Below are 16,583 nucleotides of genomic sequence, written 5' to 3' on the forward strand. Positions count from 1 at the left end.
AATTTCATTTTGAAAATATATTAGACTGCACAAAAGTCCTGTTTGTTGTCTTATTCCTGTAATTGTTGCAGTAAGTTAATCTATATTTTCAAATCATTCTTGATGTATCTGCCTACAGCCACAGTACTTTAAAATAATGAATTCCATCTCCCTTTGAATAATTTCTACTTCCTAACACATGTACGTACACACCACAATTTTCAAATGTTGGGCAAAAAGAGGAGTGAGTCAGACAGTAAGTGCTCTGGATGATATGTGATAATTGAAGTTTGTAATTATAAGGTCTGTCTTTGCATTTAATCTCACTGTGTCACATGCACACCTTGGCAGTGGTTTCTAGAGCCTGTGGGGCTTTGCTGGTCTCAACCAGACTGTTACGGGCATGGGATGAAAGGCAGTTTCTTGGGTACCAAGACAACCAGAACTTTAGAGATAAACCAGTACCCTAAAACTAGGCATGGGAACACATACTCAGGGCAGGGAGCAGGTGCTGAATATCCTTCCTCCAGCTGCCAAAACTGCAAAGCATCTCACAAAAATTTCCATTTCTGGATGCACTTGAGATGTACCCTGCACCTCCTAAGCAAAAGTATTGGTGACAGAGTATTAAAACTGGGGCCCGTGGAAGAATCTATCTAAAATGTATCTGGCGTGTCAGTCTTTAGAAACAGTAAAATTTCAGGACTAGAGTAATTATGGCAGTGGTCTCACTACCACCAGGCCCATAAAAGCAAGGAGAACAAGTGAAATATGGAAGACACAGAGGGACACATCTAAGGCATGATCAGAACAAGGAAGGCCCCCTGGAAGAGATTTTACAGCACCACATCCGGCTGCCAGCAAACGGATTTAATTTCTAAGTGTCTTAATCATAGGATTTATCTGGCAGCCTTTCAAAAGTGTTGCTGCAATTACCTTTTTTTTCTTGTAAGCTAGGATTAGTGTAATACAAATACAGGTAAGTTACCACATGACAATACCGTATTTGTTAGGACTTCATCCAGATTTCTTGGAAAAGAAAGTATTACTTAAACACTGATTTGGATGAACACCTGTAGTAATTATAAAGGACACAATAAACAGCACAGTAGGAGAATACAAATGTTAACTCTGCCTCTATTTTCTAAGGAGCAGGAAGGAAAGATAGAAGGAAAAAAAACATATAAAGGAAGTGAAGAAAGAAGAAAGCAGAACAAAGCTCAGGCTGTGTGTGAGCTGAGGAAATGGGGGACAAGATGCACAAACAACATTTTTAGATCCTAACGATTGCATTGAGCGGCCACTAGGTAGAGACAATCCAAGAGGGCAAATAACCCTCATTATGGTTCAAGTAGCACACGCACAGAACCTGCTCTGAAGTTTTAGCCCTGAAGAACTGCATTGAAACAGTGACTGCAGCTTACTCTACAGGACCAAAAAGTACACAAAAATCACAAAATCCACCTATTCTCACAAAAAAAAAAAAAAAAAAAAAAAAAAAAAAGAGAAAAGAAAAGAAAAAAAAAGAGGAAACTGATCAAAAACAAAGCTTGTGAGGAGACTAAAAGGAGTTAGATTCTTACAGGTGCCAACTGCTGAAAAAAAAATGATGAAAAAATTATGGAGAGATGATAAATTTGTATTACCAAAGCAAGAATGTCTTGAGAAGGGCTGAGAGGAAGTTGGCACAAATAAACAGCAGGAATAAGGTAAGTTACTAGGGAAAACCTTTTCCATGCAAAAGTTGAAGTGTCAAAATGTATTAAAACCAAATCAAAACAGATCATGAGCATGAAAGGAATGCCCCAATATAGAAAAAAAAAAACAGGAAAAAAAAAATTGATTTAGCACATAGATCTGGAACAGCAAGCCCATCAAGAGCCCAGGGCCAGTGGATGATGATGATGATATAAAGAGATGAAGACTTGGTTCATTTTCCTCTTGCTGTTGTTGCCAGCTTCTCATACAGTGGTAATTCCTCATCTCTTTGAGACTAGTAATTCTGAGACGTCAGCATTTTCATCATCAATCTTTTTCTCTTGTCCTCCATCCCCTTGTCTTTCTTGGGGGCTGTGGTAGCATCCTCAGCTTTTTATTTTCTTCAAAGCCAGTATTCAGCACTATCTCACATTCTTACAACCACGGAATCACAGAATGTTAAGAACTGACACCAGGCAGGCCATGAACCTTGCAGATGCAGCCAACACACATCCACTCACCCATGAAGACTGTCCTTTAAAATACCTAAATATTGCAATAACATCCCACCATCATCAACTGTAGAACACCCATGGGATTTCACAAGCTGTTTCCCTCCTCTGTTTTCACTTATTTATACAGGGAACTGACAGAAATTGCCATTTCCAAGTCTAAACTGCTTCCAAACACCTTATCATATGACATTCTATGCAGATGTTGATCAAGAACTGTTTATGTCTGCTTATGGGAAATGTACGGTGGATTTTCTTTGCATGTCATCTGTTGTTTAGGTGCTGTTTCACTTTCACTTCTGAACAAAAATCTTTTATTTTGACTCGTTCCCTTCATCACCCACTGTTTTTCAAGTCCTCGCAGCCTGACAAAAGAAAAACTTCACCATGGCCTACTCTTTTATTTTCCAGTTTGCCTGCAGATTTTATTTTCTTTACACTCTGAAAATTTGCCGAATACTTCAAATATTTTATCTTTTTTCTTTTTTAAATTTGTGAGTCTATCAAACGTTGTCTCAAACTACTTTCAAGTAGATAAATTTTTATGTTTTTTGAAGAACAGTGTTTAAACAAGAGAAGGATCAGTGTACCCATCTTTTTAATCTACTGAGGCATCCTCAGGTTTTTTTTAGGCATGTACACATCCCTAGAACTGAAATACTTCTTCCTCTAATTGTTATGGAAAAGCAAGCTTTGTTTTATAGTTCCAGTCATTTTATGTTGGATGACGTCACCAGGTTTGTTGTTAATTGAAATAAAACAGTAGAGATATGGTGAGCTAGAAAATGGATGTTGGCACTCAAGAGTTTGCTAGGCAGAGGGGGAAAATATACAAAACTGCACATCAGGGAGAAAAAAAATACTTGAAACCCAGAAGTACCAACTAAAATGTCAATGAAATAAAGACGTGGCATTGTTCAAGGGGCCTGACTGAAATGAATGTTTGTTTAATGATTTTTAGCACCCTAAATAAGGTGAAGCTGTTTTGGAGACACAGCCTACCTCTCGCGATAATCTGTGAGCTGCTACCTTCAAGTATAAAGACAACTAAAATACACAATGGAAAATCATTGGTGAGTCCCTGTTTAAATTCTGACTATGGAAGCTAAAGTATTTTACTCCCATTTGAAGTTTCTTTTCACAACCTCAGAGCCAACTTCATATGCTTTAATGGATTATCCAGGCACTTATGTTCCAGTAAGAGCAAGGAGGCAGAACAACTTCACTTTTCAAGATAAAAGAACCATGTATGCTTCTGGAGAATGAATAAACTTTAAGAGAACGGGGACAAAAAGCTGCAGCAGAGGAAACAGAAAAAGGCATTACTGACATTAGATCTATTATGCAAGTGGTTTTTACAGTGCACTTGGCAGAGACCCAGAGACTGGAAGGCAAAAAAAGGGGATCCGGGGGCGAGTGTGAAGGGGCCCAGGGGTGTGAGGAGTTCAGGGGGTGTGTGAGGAGCCAGGAATCCCGGAGCAGGTCCAGGGGCCATGGGGATGATGGCACTGGAGCATCTTTTATGAGGACAGCTCGGCCTGTTCAGCCTCGAGAAGAGGTAACTGAGAAAGAACCTCATCCTTGTTTATAAATATCGAGAGGGGGTGGCAGGGAGATGGAGCGGGGCTCGGTTTGGTGATGGTCAATCACCAGGGCCAAACAAACGGCAGGAACTGTGAAAGAAACACAGGAACATTCCACCTGAGCATGAAGAACTTCTTCCCTGTGCAGTGACTGAGCATGGGAACAGATTGTCCAGGGAGGGTGTGGAGTCTCTGTCTCTGGAGAGATTCCAGACCCGTCTGGACACAATCCGGTGCCATGTGCTTCGGGATGACCCTACCTGAGCAGGGAGATGGGACCAGATGACCCGCTGTGATCCCTTCCAACCTGTCCCAGTCTTGTGATTCTGAGGGGTGGCTGAGGAACCAGGGGCTTATCGGGGGATCTGGGGGTGTATGAATGGCACCAGGGTATGTGTGAGGAACAGGAGGGATGTGAGGGGATCTAGGGATGCAACAGGGGTCCGAGGGCTGTGTGAGACTAAAGCCATGAGAGAGCTCTGGGTGTGTGTGAGGAGAACTGGACGTGCTTTTGAGGGGCCCAGAGGGCTTGTGAGAGGTCCATGTGTGTGTGTGAAGGATCAAGGAGTGTCTGAGAAGATTTGAGGAGACTGGCAGTGTGTGTGAGGGACTGGGAGGAACCTGATGGGATCTAGGAATGTGTCAGGGGATCTGGGGCTCTCTGAGGGACCAGGGATGTGTGAGAGGATCCAGGAGCTTGTGAGGGGATCCGGGGGCTTGTGAGGGGATCCAGGGGTGTGTGAGGAGATCTGGGGGTGTCTGAGGGGATCTGGGGGTGTGTGTGGCAGGTCCGGGGGTCTGTGAGGGACCGGGGACTGCCCGAGGGGTCTCGGGGGCTGCCGGGGGTCCGGGCTCCGTGCGGCACCGCGCAGCTCCGGGCGCCCCCGCGCTCCTCTCGCGAGACGTGGCGGCGGCCAGCGGGGCTGTGCCGGGCGGGATCGCGGCGCGGCCCCCCCGCCCCTCCCAGCGCCGCCGCGGGGCGGATGCGGCGGGGCCGCCATAGTGCGGGCGGGAGGAGCCGCCGCCGCCCGGCCGGGGACGCGCTCCCGCCGCCCCCTCCGCCGCAGCCGGGAGCGGGCGGAGCCTGCGCGGCGCCGCCGGTTTTTTCCCCCTCGCATCCCTCCCGCCGCGCCAGCCGGGGAAGCGACCGCGCTCCTGCCTGAGCTAGAGCGGGATCGGGCGGAGGGACCGGAGGCTCCGTCACCTGGCGCTGCGGCGGGGGCGGGGCGCGGCGCTCTGTCTGCGGCAGCCCCGGGGCGCTGCTCGGCCGCTTAAAGCAGCGGAGCCGCCGGCCGGGAGGGGCGTTCGGAGCAGTGGCGGCCGCAGAGCGAGGGGAAGGCATGGAGGGCAAGGAGCTGGCGGCGGGCTCCCTGGGGGATGAGGGCTCCAAGGATGCGCTGGGCAAGCCGCTGGGTCCCACGCCGAGCCAGAGCCGCTTCCAGGTGGACCTGGTGGCCGAGGGGCCCCGCAAGTCATGCGGGGACATCGGCGCGGCGGGTAAGGGAGGCGAGGAAGCCAAGGGCAGGTTTCGGGTGAACTTCGTGGACCCGTCGGCCGGCGGCGAGAGCCCCGGCGAGCCCGGGGGAGGCAGCTCGGAGGGCGGCAATGTGAGCGGCGTCCAGAACGGCGGCGACACGGTGATGAGCGAGGGCAGCCTGCACTCGGGCGGGCACCACCACTACTACTATGACACCCATACCAACACCTACTACCTGCGCACCTTCGGCCACAACACCATGGACGCCGTGCCCCGCATCGACCACTACCGGCACACGGCCGCTGACCTGGGCGAGAAGCTGCTCCGGCCCAGCCTGGCCGAGCTGCACGATGAGCTGGACAAGGTGAGAGCGGCCCCCGGGCTCCTCCGGCGCCGGGGCTGCGGCGGCTCCTCAGAGCGTGTCGGCAGAAAAGCTTAAAAAAAAAAAAAAAAAGGCAAAAAAAGGCGAAAGCTCGCCGAGCCTCGAGGAGGCGCGGGTGCATAGCTTGCGTCTCAGTTCTGGGGTTTTTTTTTGTCTTTTCGTGACGCAGTGGTATCCATCCATCCTCCCCCTCCCCACACACACGTGCTTTTGGGAGATTGTCCCCCAGTGCGAGGGGGTCTGTAGAGCCCTAGGTCTGTTTTCCTCATCATCGAGCGGGGATCTCTTTACAGGTTTTCCCCTTCCAAATAGCCTCCAGCACACAGGGTATCGATTCGGGGCTTGCCATAGGAATTAGTCTGGGAAGGGGAGTGAAAACATTTGGTAGAGACGGGAGGAGGGGGGGGGAAAAAAAAAAAGTAAATAAATAAGGATGGCTCTTGCTTTGGCAGCTGGCGGAGCTTTGTGTCTGCAGCGCTGAGGCAGAGCCCGCTGGATCCGATGGGATCTGGATGGGATGCTGCTGGATCTGCACAGGCACAGGTCCTGAGCGGGCCTTCCCAGGGCTCTCGGTGGCCCCTGAGCCGCGGTCAAGGCTTGAAACATCTCCGAGCTGTGCCTCTCAAGCTTTTTCTATTTTGGACTACGAGTCCGTGTGTTATTTGAGACGAGTTGACAGTGGGAGCCTTCTTTGCATTGCCGGCTTTCTTGGCTAGAAGACCAGCTTTAGCTGAATTAATTTCCTAGGCTTTTTTTTTTTTTTTTTTGTCTTAAGCTATCATCACTAACGTAGATAAAGATCAAGCTCTTGCAGCGCTGTTTTTTTTTTACAGTTTGAAATTGGTGGCTGTGCTCAGAAGCCTGTGTGTTAAGTGGGGTCTTAATGGTGGGTTTAGGGAAATAAAGAAACGCTTGGGCCACGTTCCAAGGAAGTGAAGAATATTCTGTTTCCAGAACTTTTTTTTCATCCCACCTTTCACTCTTTATAGGTTGAGCTCCATGAGGAAATGTGTGTTTTTTCCAGAGATACCCGTTTCACACCATTATTAGGCTGCTCAGGGCATCAGCACTGATATGTGGAGTTTGGGGTCTTTTGGCGTGGTGGTGGTGATTTTTAAGTGCATTTTTTGATACTGACTGTGGAGCTGTTCCAATAGAAATAACTGGTTGGTGTATTTTAAAGATCCTTGTTTGTGACATCTGAGATTAGATGTCAAATTTTAATTACTAACCATAACTGCAAATTACTCCTGCCTTCCATGTCCCCTTTTGATGGATCTAAATGATGATCTGTGATCTAAGTCAAAATTGGTAGCTACTGCCATGTGTTTGGACTTGGGTAAACTACAGATAAAACACATACATGTGTGCTCATAGTACATGTGAAACCACATTGGTTTTCTGTCATGCTCCCCCAGACTTCTGACTCCTGGTCCATGAAGGGCTGACCAGGTGTTAGATACTCAGCTTTGTAAGCAGAACATTTCTCAAGATAGATTTTTCAGTGTATTAGTGTTGCAGCACTCTGGAAAGCTCTTTGACTCCATTAGGAGTTTCCGTGCTACTGGAACTACTATTCCTAAAATTGTAATATCTTTATTAAGAGGAAATTCATAGCAAGGAATTTTCTTTGTAGTCTCTGGAATTGAGGAGTGGCAGACAACCTGATTACAGGGTCATTATCAAAACAGTTTTACAGTAAGCATTATTTAAGTCAAATTACTAATTTCTTAAATGTCATTAATTTGTTCTGCACTGTGGATAGATGTACATATGAAGGTACTTTTTTTTTTTAAAAGTCATGTCCTGTCTGCTTGGGACAGGACCCCCCTCCCATAAATAAATATTGGGGATGGAATATGGAATTTTGATTTACATTTGGTATTAAGTATTAATTTTTTAAAAAGGTCACAGTATAAACTTCAGAATTTTTAGGTGAAGTTCAGTGGAGTAATTCAAGTGTTCTGGCGCAGGATGTTTAATGTCCAAAGCAATTAAAGAGTTAGCAGCTACATAGGCTTATATGAAGAAGGGAAGCCATTATTTTTGCTTCCAACTTAGCAAAACACTTTCCAAGATAAAGCTGTGAACACTAAAGCTTTTAATAAGGTTGTGTTGTGTGCTAATAGCATTAGGATGCCTACATTCCTAATAATCTCAGGAGTATGAAACACATCCCATCTCTGATTATGTACTTGGTTTGTGAACACAGAGCCCTGATAACTTTTCAAGATCAAGATGGTGCTGTACTTTTACTTGGAAGATGCTCTCAAAGCTGTTGTGCTTTTTTTCTGTTTCCAGGGGGCTTATTGTCTCCATTCTCAAAGTGACTTCAGATCCTGCTGACTAGCAGGTCTCTGCTGTTGAATAGTGCTGTGCATTTGGGAAAGTATCTTACTGACTTTCGGTAACTTGAAGATTTAACCTTGCTCTTTAGCTGTGGATTTTGTTCCAATCTATCAGGTACAGCCTGTCTGTGCAAGGCAGCTGGTAACAAACATCCTGGTACCCTTACACAAAGTTTGCACTGTGTGAATACCTATTGTTGTGCCTCTGCTCTTGACCCAGTGCATCAAAAGTGGCAGATCATTCTTCGTGTAAAGAATGATCCAAAACTGTTTACCAGCAGTATGGTTCACTGGTTTGAATGCAGCTATTTTATCCGGCAGATAGAGTTCGTGCTATTCTGTTTGCTTTTAATAGGTAGATAAATGTCAGGCAGTGTTGGAGCATTGTTGATGCCAGTGCCAGTTATAGAACAGATGTTTTTTTTCCCTTTAGCTTTATTTGGAAGCTTCACCTGTCTAACACTTCTACTGATTCTGTTCTCACAAAAAAGCAGAGTTGGAAGAAGAGTGACTGTTTGAGGGAGACACACACACATGTTCTGGAGGGGTCCCATTTCACAAGGCTTTGTCCTGCACTCCTGGTGGGATAAGTGTTTGTGTGGTTATTGCAGTAGTGGCTTTTCTCCTAGGAAAGGGATTGTTCTTGAAACTGGCTGTGGAAACACAGCTGAGTGATGCTGCAGTACGCTGAGGTTGATGAATTGCATAACACGGTCTTGGTTGATCATACTTAACTACCAGTGAGGGGTCTTGTCTTAGTATGTCATTTGCTGCAGATAACTAAGGTGGTCTATCTGTTCCTTACCCAGTTGGTATGTATGAATTTCTCTCTGCTTTAGAGAGGTGAGGGAGAGAATTTGGTGATGCTGTTGCAGTTGCTGTCTTGTAGATAAAGGGAGTGTGTTGCAGCACTGGTCTCCAGAGATGTTGAGGTGAGAGAATGTTCATGAGCAAAAAAAGTGGGAGGGAAGTCAGCATACCACGACTGCAGGTTTTTGTTGCGGTGGTGTCACCTGCCCTCTTGAGGGGGATTTGTCTTCAGGCCATGGGAAGATTAAAAGCATTCTTGCTTTTCTTAATTTTTTCTCTTCTGTCTTGCAGCTTTTCGTGGGTCAGCTACATCTGTACATAAAGATACAGCCTGTAGAAATCCTGCACATGCCTTTGTGCTCCTCGGTTTATCAATACCATGTCATAATAGCACAGACATCATTCTGACAAATGTGTACTCTTAGAGTATTCTGACCTGCACACTGCAATCCTCTGAAATAATGTAGGATTTTTCTGTATAGCATTGAGGTAATTGGGGAGCTTATGTTTTTTCCTTAAGACTGGATGTCTGGAGTGGTTCTGACTTGATCTTTGTTCAGTCCCTCGCAGCTGTGGTGAGTGGATGTGGTGTGAACCAAGCCCTCTGCTGGCAGCTCTGCTCTGCTGTTTGTTAAATACTCACCGGGAGCACTGACAGGGTAAGGTACTGATCTCAGAGGAAGATCCTTACACCACCTCCACCACCCACCCCCCAGATCAAATTATAAATCAAAACAAAAAGAAATCCCAAGGTATACAAAAACACAAGTATGCTTTGCTTCCTCCCACACAAAAATCTGTGCACCTGTCATTTGAATTTGAAGACAGGTGTCAGAAAAAAGGCAATTACTGGTAGTCCTGATACAAACTGAAGGGGGTTTTTGTTGTTTGTTTTTACTCAAGCTGGATGACTAATGATTATTTTCAGTTGTCTTTCTGACTTTAAGTATTTTCTCAAACACTGCAGCTTTTCCTCTGGCGTAATGACTTCAGATGTTTAATATAAAAGGTCTGTGTGTGGCACTGCTTTCTAACAAAATTGTATTCTATCTTGAGAACGTTAAACAGCTGCTGCACCTCTAATATTTGTTTGTTTTTATTTTCTTCCAGTTTGTGGTTTAGGTTTGCTTAGCCTGTAACAGAAGCAGGAGTGAGCTAAAGATACATAAAAGGCTAAAAGATGATTGTAGGGTATCAAATTAGCTGACCCTGTTACATAAAGTCTGTCTTTAAAAGCTCCTTCCTTCCCTCTCACGGAAGATTGAGACCCTCTTGCACATAGTTTTCATTTCAGCACATTGCTCAGTCTTATTTGCAGTTTGTAGATCTCTTTCTTTCTTGAGTCCCTGTTATTTTTAATTTAAATTACATTTTCTTGCTGTCCTTCATATATGTGAGCAGAATTTGAATCTTCTTTCTGAAGTTCACTGTACTAAAATTAAACAAGAGAAACTCTCATAGTCTTGGTCTCGGTGCTGTTGTATGTCCCAGAAGCCTATAATTGGTAACTGTTCTTTCATCACTTTTAAACAGCAGTGACCTTAATGCACCTATACTCAGTGAGGCTTTGCTTGCATCATGCAGAGAGATGTTTTTATGCTTTTTCAGCCAGTGTTGAGAATCATCACGTTGTTTACCCTGATACCCCACTTAAGCACAACTATTTTTATGAAGGGAAAAATGAGTGTACTGCTCTGTTTGCAGCAGTAAGTAATATTAGTGTTCCACTACATTTGTATTTTGTTAAAGACCTTGTATAATTTGTATTTTTGTGTTGCTCGATGCCTGTATCTCTTGAATCTTTGATAAGTCTTTAGTACCTAACACTTATAGAATGCTAAAAAACATGAATTGTGTTCAGCAAACTGTTAATATTATTCTTAATATTTTTTTTTCCCCTTCAGATCCCAGGGAAGCTGGGAATAACTGAACCTTTAACATATTATATAGCCTGCACCACTGTTGTGGACTGCTGATGAAAGGGGTGAACTTTTTGCTGTCACAGATCTTAGCTGAATCTGATACAGATTTTATCTGGTTTACAGAAAGCCAGCAGCCCCTCAATTGCACAATCTTCCACTGCATGTGGTGATTCAGTTTGCTCATCCAATACTTAAGGGATCTCCACAGTACAGTACCACTGCATACAGGCACCATTCCTAATCTATGTTCATTTACTTAAAAATTTTATATACCTGTACTACTTTACAAATAATGTGTATAGTACAAAGTAAAACTTCAGGAGTGATGTAAAGATTAAATTAACACTTCCTTTTTTTTTCTCTAATGTTACAAAAAAAAAAAAATTGTCACACTCCTAGTGGACTGTTCCAGAACTGGTTTAAGAGGAAGGTGCTGCAGAGTTCATCTCCAGATTAACTTTTTTCCTTTTTGGTACTGCGCTTGATTAGACCTCAAATGATCTTCATTCTTGAAGAACATTCTTGCAGGGGAGGAGCTTGGCAAGATCAGTATCTTGGAGTAATTTAAACCAGTGTACTATATCTTCTGTTGAATTCTTCAGATTTTTTTCCCAAAGCCTCATATAATACTCATTCATTAACAACCACAAAAACATTTTCCCCAGTTCTTGGAATAGGTAATAGTGGTCACACTATGGTCATTGGTTTCTACTAAGAATTGTTTTAATTAGGTGACTTCAAATTATTTGCTTTTCAGAGTTTTGGAAGTGATCCAGTTTTTGCAGTTTTAAGTGTGTGAATGGTCTTTGATTTATTTCTGCTTTTCACCATACTCATTATTCCTGACAAGCTTACTGAAATTTCATTTGTGTATAAAAAGTAACTTTGGATGTATTATCTGTGCTTTGTGAACTTGACTGATTTAAGGGTAAGGTGATAAAAAGAGTGAAGAATTTCTGAAAAATTAAAGTTGCCCTTTAATAAGAAGGTTTATCTCTTGCATCTTAATTTAGTTAGTTAACTTCCCTTCTTTAAATACACTGTTCATACTTCAGATGATTCAGTTGTTTGGGTTTTTTTAAATTCAGATAAAATAGCTCTGTCTGTTTCAGCTGTGAAGGAACTGTTGCTAGTCAACTTGGTTTGTCAGTCTACATGGCAGAGACTCCCAAGACTATTCTGAGTAATACTGCTTTTGAACCGTAAGCAGTTTGGCAGCTTTGGCTGAAATGTGGTGCTGTGCTGGTGCAAGGGAGTGCTTTTCTGTGGAACATACCAGCCCTGTTTAGTGCTGGCTAAGGGGCTGTACTGTAGCTGCATTCACCACTTCAGATCATAACATTAAAAATTCAGGTGGTACTTAAATGATTTTTTTTTTTTAGGATTACTTCAATGGGCTTTTTAGTCTGTTTTAAGCCAACAGGTAAAATGTGATTTTTCAGGAGCTTACTACAGAGGAGCTAGACTTTTTCTAGAAAGGAGATGTTTTATTAGGGTTTTACTATTGCTGCATAGGGTCATTTGTTCCTGTCTCTGACATCTTGAATAGAAAGTGCACCATGTTTTGCAGAAGTAGATGAAAACCAAAAGCTGTTAAGAGCAAGAACATTTCAAATTAATCTTTATTTTTGGGTGGAGACAGATGACTTGTGTGCTGGTTTTGGCTGGGGTAGTTAATTTCCTTCCCAGTAGCTGGTGTGGGGTTCTGTTTTGGATCTGTTCTGGACACAGTGTTGGTAATTCAGAAATGTTTTTGTTTTTGCTGAGCAGGACTTGCACAGAGCCAAGGCCTTTCATGCTCCTCCTGTGGCCACACTGGCGAGGAGGGTAAGAGGGGACACAACCAGGACAGGTGACCCAAATTGACCAAAGGGATGCTCCAGGCCATGCTCCACATCACTCTCAGTATGAAATGTGAGGGGGAAGAGGAAAGGGGCATTGAGAGGGATGGTATTTGTCTTCTCAAGTGAGATGTGATGGGACCCTTCTCTCCTGGAGATGGCTAAACACCCCTGCCCAACCATGGGAAGCAGGGCATTGATTCCTTGTTTTGCTTTGCTTGTGTGTATGGCTTTTGCTTCCCTTGTTGAACTGTCTTCACCTCAGCCTGTGAACTTTTGTCCTTCCATCCTCTCCCCAGTCCCACTGGTGGAGGAAGGGGCAAGTGGCTGCTTGGGGCTGGACTGCTGGGGTTGAACTATGAGACTTGGAAATCTATGATGACTTGGAAGTGTGTCCATCCCAAACAACTTCTTGACAGGACTGAAATGGATTCTCTTTTGGATTTAATAGCAGAACATTGTATTTCTTAGACTACACTTTAGTATGTAAAACTTCTCTGCAGGAGGCTCGCTATTTGGATTTACTTCAGGCCATATCAATCAAGTGCTGCATCTGCTTCATTCTGGAGTGTATCAGGCTTATGTGTTTCAGACGCTCATGTGAAAACTACCTGTGTTCAGAGGCTGAATCCACTTCCCTGTGAAGTGTGGTTTCTCCTTCCAGGACAATGGATGTCCAAAGGAATATTGCGTTCAATGCACAGTAAGGAATAATTACTTTGTAGATCATTCAGAGTGCAGTGGTGGTTCTGGAAGGGGTCAAATGCATCAGTGCAGAAATGAAGACCCATTCTTGAGGTAGACTACGTGGGTTTCTTTCCCTTAAACTGAAGGGGTTTGTTGCGCCCACACTTGTGCAGGAAGTCATGCCTCCCGCATCTTTCTGTTAACCAGAACTGGAGAGAGTGGAAAAGAAAGTTTGGACTTTTTTTGGTGAAGTTTGTTTTTTTGGGGGGTTTGTTACTGTTTTGCTTTTACAGTGGCAGACTGTGTTGACTACTCCATGGCAGGAAGGCCTTACTTTAGCTACAAAATTTCTGAGAGTGCAGACCATAAGTATTGTGTGTCTTTCACACTACAGAAGCCTTTTCTCATTTGTTTCTAATTTTCATGATCAGCTTGCCCAGAATTTTCATACCATCACGTGCTTATGGATGGATATATGCATCAGGATGTGAAGATGTGGGGAAATTTTCTATATTTTGCAAAGTGCTCATTCTTTAATCAATGTTTTTACTAGGGGGAAAAAAGCAAATGTTATTTATATTTCTGATGGGATATTGGTCTTGCATATCTGTAGATGTCAGCAAAACTTTGCTGGTTTATCGCATGTCAAAACTGCTTCAGAGGGATGTAGCTTTCATGTAGTAAGCATAGAGATTTGTCAAGAAAACTGTGTTCATGTAAGACATTAAAGTAGTGCTAATCTTCATAAACCAATCTGCTGTTTATCCTTTGTAAGTATATCACCTTGAAAGAAAGGATTTACTACTAAGCTGAAATCAATTGCCTGAGTAAGTTTCCTGATTAAGTTTTGCTAACTTAGTTAATACATCATACTGCATGTAAGAGATGAAGGATGAGTGGGTGATTATCCCTTTAAAAGAATTAAAATAAAATTGGCTTTTAAAATCATTATATATACTATATATATATGCACACACGTAAAAAACCCACAAGTTTAATGTTTCTCTATTAAAAGCAGTGTGCAAGACAGAAATACAAGCTGATGGCAGAGACACAGCTAATCCTTCAGTTGACATGTTAATTGCAACTATAAATTTCTTCTGTTTAAAATTGTTCTGCTGCAAACACAGTATAACACTCTTTAATTTCAGCTTAAGATAACATTAATGTTCAGTGTTTGATGCAATCTCTTTTAAAATCTCTGGAAGTGGTGCCAAAGGCATTTGCAACTAGGTTTTAAATGTATAATTGTAGAGAAGTTAATAACAGTCAAACCCCTTAAGTTTCGGTCTGCAAACCTGGAATAGATTTCCTTTGATAGAGGTGAGTAACCAGTGATTGTAGCTGTTCATGTTTGATTCCAAGGAATCCCACATTTTAAGAACTGACTGTTTTTATCTGGGCAGTTTATCTCCTGCTGTTCTAGGTAACTTCTGGATGCCATTTAATGACTGACTAGGCTTTTTAAAGTTATGACTGTAAAGACACTGGAGTGGGATTTATGGCAAATTTGCTAATAGAATTTATAATTCATTCCTGTTTTATAATCAAATAGTAAAGTACCTAATATGACTGCTGAAATTTCTGAACTGCTGTCAATAGCAATAACTGGTCACTGTTCCCTGGTAGTATTAATTTTTTGAGTTAGCTCTTTAAAGAAAATGCTAAGAAGGTGTTAGGCAGACTGAGGTAAATTGAACCTTTCTTAGTGCCATGTTTTCTTTTCTATGTGCTACCTGACTGGCTTTTTTTCCCCATTGTGACCAGTGCTGACCAGTCAAGCTTCCCATCTAACTCCTGAAAAACCTAAGCACCTGAATCTGTTTTGTTAGCTTGGCAAGCCATTTTTGTACTGATAAATAGTCAGAAATCTGTCAGACTGGCTTTCTGAGTAGCAGTTTCTAAGTTAGGGGTAACCCTGTGTGAAGTACCAAAGATTCAGACTGTTGCATCTTACATGTAAATTTTAGAATTTACACATTCATTGCTCTTTCATCAGAATGAGGCCAGTAAAGCATTAGTTGAGAGTTGTACATGCTTTCTCTTACTTTCCATACCTGTCACCATCCTTACTCCAGCAGAGCAGGGCTAGTTTACAAAATACTGGCCAGACTGTTCTTTAAGAGAATGTTATGTGGCGTAAGATATTCTAAAAGTCATTACCTGTGATACTTCCTCCCTTTGGAGTTACTTCCCTTACAGGAAAAAAAGCCACTTGAAAACTGTCAGACTTGGCAGAGGTGTTTTCTAAGTTTACTATTAAAAACTCACCATGATTTGTAGTTTAGGAGCAAAGTCAGACAAAGTATCCCAGCTTCTCTGGAGTAATGGTTTTCTTAAAAAATGGTTACAAGCAGTAGTTAGTGTCTCCAGCTTGAGTCAAAGATTGGTGAAAACTTACATTTCCTCCTGTGTATTTAAGTATTGAAATACTCAATCTCAGGCAACCAAATTCAAGGCTTTTCTTGATAAATGGTTTGTCATAAGACTGTCTGGTATCCCTGCTTAAAGCCATTCAGTGATTCAGGTGTTTTAGAAAGGAAACTCAGTCCCCTTGATGTATTTGACAATGGTGTAGATAAAAGCATTAAAATACAAAAACAACTTATCAAACTGACCTGTAGACAAAAACTGGGAATTCTATGACTGCAAACGTCAACATGCTGCAAAAGTAAAGATACAGATAAAGAACAGATATATTTGATATGGCTTGGTGTCCTTCAGACAACATTTAATACCTAGCTTATTATTTATTCTTTATCAAACAGCATCGCGCTTGTACCAGTACAGATTGTTTTCAAAAGTTCTGTTGTATCAGAAGTAAACACCATAGCAGCAGAATTATTCTGTGCAATTAAATACATCTAGCACTTTTGAAATCTTCTGTTCAGCTTCTTGGAAGTGTCAGAGGTGGTGGGTGCTAGAGTCCAAATGTTCATTTGCTCTTTCAAGGAAAAGATCTTTGGTAGTGTTTAAAAATCCTTTGAAGTGTTGCCATCATTTGAGGCAAAACATCTAGTAATTCTTATGTAACTTACATACTTGGGTAGCTTTCTTTATTGTCATTTTTATCTATGCTCTGGCTGAAGTATCCTCTAATTAGAAAAGCAAAAGAAAACAAAAACATATGTTTATAACCTCTTTTTTCATATATGTTTTAAACTGTTTTAATTGTGGAAAGAGCAGGTTTTGTAGCCATGGTCTTAATAATGTGCCCGTCTGGAGTTGGGATATTTGAGAGTATAATCTCTCTAAATAATGATTCTTCTTCTGTTGAGACAGATGGTGTGCTGCATCTGGATCAATACATTTTGCTGTTTGTTTCCCTCCACAAAACAAGGAAT

At 42.6% G+C, this 16,583-nt stretch overlaps 1 protein-coding gene across 1 annotated transcript in view; it reads left to right on the forward strand.

Moving 5' to 3' along the window:
* Positions 1–4,757: 4,757 nt before the first annotated feature.
* The window catches only part of SLC12A2 (solute carrier family 12 member 2), a 51,902-nt gene continuing 40,076 nt past the window's right edge, over positions 4,758–16,583 (forward strand). Inside the window, exon 1 of the mRNA XM_056513878.1 lies at positions 4,758–5,613. Coding sequence (XP_056369853.1) covers positions 5,113–5,613 — 501 coding nt within the window. The 5' untranslated portion in view covers positions 4,758–5,112. The remainder of the gene's footprint in view (positions 5,614–16,583) is intronic.

This window comes from Oenanthe melanoleuca, chromosome Z (genome assembly GCF_029582105.1).
Source record: "Oenanthe melanoleuca isolate GR-GAL-2019-014 chromosome Z, OMel1.0, whole genome shotgun sequence".
Lineage (NCBI taxonomy): Eukaryota > Metazoa > Chordata > Aves > Passeriformes > Muscicapidae > Oenanthe > Oenanthe melanoleuca.